At 43.2% G+C, this 9,088-nt stretch overlaps 1 protein-coding gene and 1 non-coding gene across 5 annotated transcripts in view; one reads left to right on the forward strand and one right to left on the reverse strand.

Annotated features, from left to right (window-relative positions):
• EBS1 (EMS-MUTAGENIZED BRI1 SUPPRESSOR 1) overlaps nucleotides 1-8,801 on the reverse strand; it is a 51,399-nt gene extending 42,598 nt beyond the window's left edge. For 3 of the 4 annotated variants that reach the window (XR_013581619.1, XM_078576010.1, XM_078576008.1), the window contains exons 1-4: nucleotides 8,447-8,801; nucleotides 7,502-7,921; nucleotides 7,262-7,415; nucleotides 6,119-6,290 (exon numbers count right to left, since the gene is read on the reverse strand). Coding sequence is in view for 3 of the 4 variants with exons in the window: in XM_078576010.1 (XP_078432136.1) it covers nucleotides 6,119-6,290; nucleotides 7,262-7,415; nucleotides 7,502-7,921; nucleotides 8,447-8,613 (913 nt within the window). In the remaining variant the exon portion in view is untranslated. Of the gene's footprint in view, nucleotides 1-6,118; nucleotides 6,291-6,574; nucleotides 6,592-7,261; nucleotides 7,416-7,501; nucleotides 7,922-8,446 lie in introns of those variants that run through there. The other variant, XM_078576011.1, reaches the window with a different exon arrangement.
• On the forward strand, nucleotides 6,976-7,102 carry LOC144703991 (U11 spliceosomal RNA). Its single transcript, XR_013581691.1, has one exon. It is a non-coding gene; the product is annotated as a U11 spliceosomal RNA (small nuclear RNA).
• Nucleotides 8,802-9,088: the final 287 nt, after the last annotated feature.

Below are 9,088 nucleotides of genomic sequence, written 5' to 3' on the forward strand. Positions count from 1 at the left end.
TCTACCTGGCACCATCAGGTCAGCCAGGACATGGACACCCTGTTGAAAAACCATGCAACACTCAACATCCTACACAGGAAGAACAGGAGGATTTGAAGCAGCTCATACCGTCTCCAATTCTCCATCTCTGAATATCAAAATCCTCAATCACAGGGCTTGTGTTTCAACAGCATCGAGAAATTAGGAAACATCCCAGAGAGGAAACAATCATCTCTCCCAACGATGACCTTCTTATGGAGGAGGGCATAACAACCATGTAAGAGAGCACTACCTTACTAGCCATCCTTGCCCACATGGAGGTGAAACTAACCCTCTCCAAAAGTCAACCCCAACCATGCCTATGAAGCATCACCCTCACATCAACTCTTGTCCATGAGACGTCCTCAAAAGTTCTAGCATGCAGCACAACTTCATCTCCATGTGATTTCCACGGAGCTGCCTCTTACGGTCAAACTGGGCCCTGCACAATCATGTAACGCTGGTAACAGCTCCTCAACAAAAGGTGCAGGCGCTCACCTGGGGAGTGTCTTAAGTTACAGAACCTCACAATTTGTGATCACTTGTTCTCTCCCTTTGTCAATACCAAACTCTCACATAAGAGGGTCCAAAGCAAAAGCCCCTTGTCTCTCATATCGAGGGCTACAACACCTCACTTGTCAAAGTACACGGAAGATCATTAGCATCAAGAATTTCTGGTTCTCTTCCAAGGGATCATGGTTTTCCACCCATTTGTGCCATGGACAAAGCTATCCATCTTATTTAAAGTACTGCTGCACTCCCTATTTGCAAGAAAGATGGCACCAGGCACTACTGTTGACTATAGTATCACTTGATACAATATCCGGAGTATATGTATGACCGAGAAACCATCCACCAGCTCACCTGCCTGGTTAGCTCAAGGCCATTATAAGACACAACAATGTCTTAGCAAGGTAAGAGATTTGGCAATCATAAGTGTCCCTCCCCTCTAATTCTCTACTTCTCCCTTCTGGATCTCTTCCAATCTTTATATCTAACATCCCTGATAGTATTACAGCAGGATCGCGAGCCTCTAGAGTTGTCGCCCTTGGCATAACAGTCTCAACAATGTTAATCCCTAGGGCAATTACTCATCTTCCTGCTCTAAGTACTCTACCATGCAAACTTCCGTCTCAAACAATATCTCTGACTGAAAGCCGAGTAAAATCATATTTTAGGTGTTGTGGGATGTACCAAACCTCATCCACGAACAGCAAGCGGAGTGCAATCATAGTTTTGGCAATCTTCAATCTGGATTGCATCCTCCCATGTCTTTCTTCAAAAAAAGAACCATCCCCTGTTGCCTCAAATTCGGAAGATGACGCCACTTTATGAGTACCTGTGTGCTGGTACCGATTGTTTATAGTGAAACAGCGTTTCTGGTGTGACTGCCAGAGAAGATCTTCAAGGGGGAAGCATTGTTAGGACCCCATTCAGGGCCTATCAGAAGCAGGCCCATAGACATCGCAGACGCCAGAGCCCATTTGCACCGGCCAAGGAAGACGAGGCAAATAAAGCGGAGCGACGTCTGCCCTAAAAGAACCCAGCGCTGGGAGCCCAGCAGCATATGATGGCATCTCCTTCCTCTCTCTCCCACGACCAGAACCCTTTCTCCAAATGTTTTTTTACCGTAACCTTGCTCCCCTACCCTATCCCCCCCCCCACCTCCTTCCAGGTGAGTTGACACTTGGAGACCAAGCAGCCACGCAGAAGAACTGTCCCACCGTGAGCACTGGTGACCCTTCCTTCCCTATCCAGATTTTCCCTGTTTCCTCCTTGTCTTTGGCCATCCAGTGCTGGCAGAGTATCACAGTGTCCCTTGGTGACATCATTCTGGCTTTTGCAAATTCACAAGCATTTTTTCAGCAGATTCTTCTGGTACAATATGAAGTGTACTATCCAGGATCGCACATCAAGGTGGATTCTCCATCACCTGATGCCATACTACAACCCTTGTTGGTCCCTGACAAAATGTGGATGAGATTACTATGTATTAGATCAAGGGCCTTTCATCCAGGGCCTTCTGACAAAAAAAGAAGCATACCATCTAGGATTTCACGGATGCCACATATTAGCAGCACAAGGTGGCTCTCTGTCACATGCTGCGCTGCTAGAATCCTTGTTGGTTCCCTGGCCAGATGTGGGATGGTTTACAAAGGATTTCAGCTAGGCCCTTCCATCATACATCCCAATGCTATCTGTGTGATGGTAGATCAGCTGACAATGTACTCACATTTCATTGACCTTAACCATCCATTCACAGTCCAAGATAATGTTGACGATGTCACCAAAGAGGTCATATGTTTGCATGATGCTCCATCAACTGTGGTCTGATAAGATCTTATTAAGGCTGTTGGCAGAGTACTGATGGATCATTTTAAGGGCTTCTCATGCAGAGAGAATAGACACAACGGAAGGTGGAGTGGAAGAGGAGCAACTCGATTGAGACCAGCACAACAGGGGGTGCTGGTGCGCCCCTTCTAAGAGGCAGAAGTACAAGCTACCATCAAGGGACGAAATGGAGGAGCCCCGGGTAACTTTTTTATGGCATATTGTTAAACAGAGCCCCTTATTGTATCCTTTATTTCACTGTTTATGTGAATTAAGTCACTTAAACTCGGGCCAGGCCAGGCCCGGGCCAAGTATTATGCCCACTACAGGCCTGGGCCCGGTATTATACACTTATACAGAAATTATGAGGACAAAGAATAGTTGTAAGAAGGGATAATCGAGCTATTGGTCGAGATGGACACCCCTATGTGTTTGGAAAAGGGCCTTAAACCATTAAGAAAAAGACAAAGTAGTATTAGTGTGTACAATTTTGAAAAGCAGGATTCTAGGCATCGCCGATTGAGATCTACTCTTAAAAGGCCAGGAGGATTCGCCGATTGAGACCTACTAGAGGCATCGCCGATTGAGATCTATTTAGGCTTTAGAGGCTACGACGCTTGAGAACACCTTGGAGTTTTAGGCTTCGCCAATTGATAACTCCTCAGCTCAGTCCAAGGAGGCTTCGCCGATTGAGAACACCTCAGCCAAAAGGCAATGGAGGCTTCGCCGATTGAGAACACCTTAGAGGCTTCGCCGACTGAGAACACCTAGAGGCATCGCCGATTGAGATCACCTCAGGCTTTAGAGGCTTCGCCAATTGAGAACACCTCGTTTACTCGTGGTTAAGCAAAAGTCTTATTTTTTATAAGGGCAAGTTTGTAAAGTTTCTGAGGTCACGAATATAACCTACATGTAGATTATATTCATGCTCAGAGCAGCAGGTTCGGCACCTACTACAAAAAAAAGATAGAATCCACTTCAGTTCTTCGTGACCTCAGAACCTCTGCTAGGCAGCGTGTGGAATGGCCGAGAGCGGACGGACCTTTTTGGATATATAATCCAATTTGAGAGTAGAGTTACAGGAACAGCCGTCTGATGGAAAACAACGTTCACGTTCGGTTCAGAGAGCACTATTTCGTTTCATTGTTCCTTAGGAACCAAAAAATGGTTCCCCTTTTTGTGTGAATTCCCCAGCGGCGAATTAACCACTTTTTGGGCCCTATCTATTTCATCTCTCGAGCCCCAAAGAAAACCCCCCTCTCCATCGGACTCCATATCTCTTTTGACTCTATATATGTGGGCACCTGATATCTATGAGGGTTAACCCACCCCGGTTACAGCATTCCTTTCTATTGCGCCTAAAATCTCTACTTCTGCAAATATGTCGCGTGTTTCTATTGTTGGTTCCTATGGAGGTACATTGCAACAAATCTTCTTTTTCAGTAGCATTGCTTCAATGATCTTAGGAGCACTGGCCGCCATGGCCCAAACGAAAGTCAAAAAACCTCTAGCTCATTGTTCGATTGGACATGTAGGTTATATTCGTACTGGTTTATCATGTGGAACCATAGAGGGAATTCAATAACTACTAATTGGTATCTTTATTTATGCATCAATGACAATAGATGCATTCGCCATAGTAACCCAAGCCCACAATGTAAGTCATGGGTATTTAAACCCCAGACTCTGAGCACGAATTTGAAGTTGTCTTTTTCCTTTTTGAAACCCTGAATGGTGTGGCTGCTGATCTGTTCTGCTCTAGCAGAGCTGACACATATTTTGGGAGACAGTCAAGACAGAGGTAATGGCCACAATGGAGGAGTTTAGGAAGGAAAAGTCACATTAGAAAGTGTCAGCTCTGCTGGAGAAGGGTAGACCAGCAGCTAGCCTCCACATTTAAGGTTTCAGAAATAAAAAAGACGACTTCAAGCTCGTGCTCAAAGTCTGGGTTCAAATATCCATGACTTTAAGTGGCTTACATTGTGGGCTTGGGCCCGGGCCTGGGCCTGGAGATGGCCCGAGACTGGGCCCCGGGCCGGCCCGAGTTTAAGTGACTTAATTCACATAAACAGGTCACTTAAACAGTAAAATAAAAGATACAATAGAAGGCCCTGTTTAACAGAAAGAATAAACTATATTTATTTGGTGTTGCTACCAAAATCTCAAGGAGCCACTAGAGTGGGGATTTTCAACGTATTGCACTGTCCAACTCTATTTATCTTATCATGGCCAAGGTCTTGACCAACAAACTTAATGAGGTGCTCGGCAACTTGGTAGGAGGACCTTTCCACACTTTTATTCCAGGATGACAGCTAATTGATGGTGCAGTTGTCGCATCAGAAATTTTGACAGTGTGGAAAAGAACAAAGGAAAAGGGTTTATGTAGAAGATGGATTGCCTTGACTGGGACTGCCTTGACTGGACATGTAGGACTGCCTTGACTGGGACTTACGATGGGCATATTAGCAGTGTCGAGGTTTTCCAACGGAATGGATGGGGTGGACTAAAAGATGTATTACATCTCACTCTTTTCTAGTTCTGGTGAATAGGCACCCTGAAGGGTGCTGGATCCAGCCACAACAAGGGGTCAGACAAGTTTACCCTCTGGCACCGCTGCACTTTATCTTGGCCACGGATGCCCTTGCCATAAGCACAACATGGGCCTGCTCCAACAAACTACTGAAGGGATTTTGGACCCCTAGTTTCCCAGTGGGTATCCCTCTACTATAATATGTGGATGATACAACATTTATCATGGAGGGTTCAACAGAGGAGGCCAAGAACCTATCCATATTTCTGGACCTGCCCGTGGATTGTTCAGGACTACACATTAACAGTACCAAGTCACCCGACGTTGGCTGTGTGCTATAGCAACAAGAGGAAGACCAATGTTATCTAGCCTTGGGAACGCCAAGTGGTACACTACCCATGAAATTTTGGGTCTGCCATTGAGGGAGGTTGTATCAGGAACTCAGATCGGCAACCAGTACTGGATAAGGTAGAGCGTAATTTAGAGGGATGGCAAGACAGAGTGCCGTCAAAAGGGCGATGATTGGTGTTGCTGAGACACGTACTCTGAGCAATACCCATCTTTTACCTCTTCGTGACGAAATCCCTAGTGGGATCAGCAAGCGCTTGGAAAGTATGATGAGAAGATTTCTATGAAAATTTCATGGTTGGAGAATGGTGGGGGATGGCCCTCTTATCATGGGAAACAATGTGCAGACCACTATGTTCACCAGGGGTGGGTGGGGTCGGGTGGGTTGGGTAATTGAGCAAAATCTTATTCGGAAAAAAGATATTATTAATCGACTTCTTGAGCAAAATCTCCATGCTGCAAGACATATGGCTACAAGAAAGCCCTGTCTTCTGTCCAGAGACATGGAAAACCAGAACACGTCAACCAGTGTTTGAACACCTATTTGTTGCGCTTCTCCTTCGAAAAGCCTTGCCAATGGTGTGAGTGGCTTCTCTGGGACTGCTGGTCATGGCTTAACTTTCTGTAAGAACCATGACATGTTGGTAGAATTTTCTAATCGTCATAGGTTATAGAAGCTGTTTATCAATCTATGATTTTCAAAACGATTTTCAGGTCTGGAAGATGATAAACTTTGCCATTAGAGCATGGAAATGCTCAATTAACTTGTAAGGCACAAGTATTAGCAAACAGAAAACCCAAAACCACCACACAGTACAATTGACTGGCTAAACGATGGAGATCCTGGAGCCAGGCCATAAAAGTGGAAAATATGACTACGGAATTGCTTACCTTTCCCAACCTTATTGTCGTCCATTGCTTTGTACTCCATATTTTTTAAAGCAAGCTCCACTCCATAACCACCTAAGTTTAGAGCATCTGATGAACCAAAGGCGCTGCATTCAGTGGCTTCAGCTTCACATCCAGAAGGCAAAACAGGTCTAAGGACATATCTGACTTTTCCCTTTAATTTATTAAATGAATTTCATTAGCATCAAGAAAAATGATGATAAACCAAAAAAACAGCAAGCATACAAGATTCATAGTGGCTACCAAAAAGCCGATTTAATTGGGTTTTGTTTCACAGACCGGACAGCGAAGAAGAAACAAAATATGAAATATTCCGATAATTTTTTTCTCAGAAAATTTCCTACCATAAAATGTGGGTTTATGAAAACAAGCCGTTGAAGTGAAATGGCAGTTTCTAGAAAATAATTAGCTTGACTTCATCGCAGACAAAAGGTTGACCTTTTTTGCTGTCACTCTATCCACGAACTGACGTAGTTAAAATGATTTAAAGATGGTGCTTTAAAAAGGTCTGATTCTACTCAAAATCAACCAGTTACGGCAGCGTCTCTACTCTCCTCGTAAAATCTGTCAGGAAACCAGATTATGAACTACAATTAGAACAAACTGTATGGTTATTATGTCCAATAGGATAAAATTTTCATTACAGCATGAAAATATGTGATTTTGGAGTGCTCAAATTTTGTAATCTAAGTTAAAATAAGAGTCCATCTAATGTACTAAACAGCCATTATTGAGCACAGTTAATGAATATGACGTCTAATATGATAAATCACTTTTTTAAAGTGGTAAAAGATAAAAACCAAATCGTGCACAGTGCACCACGATAACTAAGAAAATAAAAAAAGGGTCGGTTGGCTAAATGTGCCACTCCCGTCCTTTGTTGGCGGGTGCTGTATGGCTATCAAGACATATGGCCGACATAATTTGTGGGCCCCTGTAGGGTTGGCTCGTTCGACCGACCCACATAAAAAAATTTCAAAGAAAGTAGAATCAAATTTATTCACTCGACCAACTCCAATTAATCAGTGAAATGAACCAAAAAGGCTCATAAAAGACTCTCTTCTAATGATAATGCACAACCAGAGATGCTGAATCAGAAGGTAACAGATATTCCAATTGAACTACCTTCTTTGCCTCGTCAACAAGAAACTGATGAAGAAGCTTAAAGCAGTCCGTCCCTAATGCACCATAAAGTATTGCAATAGGACTAGAGATGTTTGACTCATGATAAACATGGTCAAAATCCAATAATTCGGGGCTAATTGAGGATGTTTTGAATCTGTAAGATGCAAACAAGGGAAAAAAATTTAGAGGGAAATAAAGTTTAAAAAAAATTCTTATAACCCCTAATGTATCTCGACTTACGATTCAGCTGAATCCCCAAGCCAAGAATGAAGTTCTGAAATGTTGAACAGTATTGAACTACCAGTATCCACCCAGCAGCAGTGTCCCCTCGGGCTTCTTGGGTTAAGACTCGAGAATTGATCTGAACTGAGTTTGCTAAAGCCCTTCTCCAGAACGTCCTGACTGTGTTCAGGCCATGACTTGGAGCCCACCGAATCTCGCGCTAACTGACGATAGAGTGCTAGTCTTGGTGATGCAGACCTTATTTTCAGGGAAATTTCAAAAATGGATCCCAAATGATCACTCAAAAGAGAGCGTCCATGCCTGACAACAGTTTGTATGCAAGACTTTGCTGTGGAAATGTCAGAATTATCACTAGATTTCAGCCAAATCTCAATGAACTCCCAAAGCAGCTCCTCAGATTCTCTAGATAGTAGCTCTCTGCACAAATTGAGGGAAAAAAACCAACAAGTCATGCTAGGATCGAACGAAGGGGCACACCGAAAGGATAAGTAAAGAGAACTTTTCTTCATGTCAAATATTGATCGTCGTTCTCCCCCCTACTAGAGACAAACATTTAAACCTTTGGTAAACTATAGATAACTCTCGCCATAAGCAAACATTTGTCAACTTCAATTCTTCTTTCCAACTTCCAAAAACAAAAAAATAAAGATGTCATTGACTATTTGCCAAGTCTTGGCGGCAAAGATTTGCCGTCGCGATCGAATATCAAGATCGATTATCTCCAATACCACGAAAAAAGAGAAAAATAAAAAATATCGACAATTGTACAAGTAATGTTCACAGATTACACCATTAGGCACGCGCCATAACTGAACTTGCTCGAGATTTGAAAATTGGATAAATAGAGAATGCGATGCAAGTACGGCGAATCAGATCATGGTGAATCCCCGCACGTCGAACAAACATCCAATTACCAAAGATAATTGTCAGGCAAAAAATTACCCGGCTTCCAATAGGAACGGAGTACCGGACCACTTCGCTCGGAGCGCGACCTGCACATTCTTCGGGCGACCAACAACAGCACCATGAGATCCACCGAAGAGGTTCAGAATGATTAACGCGATCAGGATCTTCGCCACAGGGTGGCCCGAACGGGCACTGAGTTCCATTTTCTCCCAAGATCTGACGCAATTTGCTCGGTTACGCCCTCCAGATCGAACTGATAGACCCTCTCCTCTCGTCCTCTTCTAGCGATCAGCGATCGAGTGGAGTAGGGTTTGAAATTTCATCTCCAAACTTCGCGCTGCTCCTCTCGCGTCGATTTTTCATCCGATCTCCTTCCGGCATGTCATTCCGATCTCCTGTACTTGAATTATACAAAATAATGTTCAAAGTTGAAAACTTAAAAGTAAAAAATTAGGACACTATAATAATTAACTGACATAAAAAATGAACTTTAAGAGGCCAGTATATCATTTTTGACTTAGATTCACCACAAAATAAAGGAAAATTTTGTTATTAAAGTTATACATTAACTACGAAATCAAAGTTTCATCAGCAAAAAATTCTATAGTAAAATAGTTATTTATATGTAAAATTCATGGAGAGGTTTAGGTGGCGAAAGTGCTTATGGGTTTGTGTCAT

This window comes from Wolffia australiana, chromosome 5 (assembly GCF_029677425.1).
Source record: "Wolffia australiana isolate 7733 chromosome 5, ASM2967742v1".
NCBI classification, from domain to species: domain Eukaryota; kingdom Viridiplantae; phylum Streptophyta; class Magnoliopsida; order Alismatales; family Araceae; genus Wolffia; species Wolffia australiana.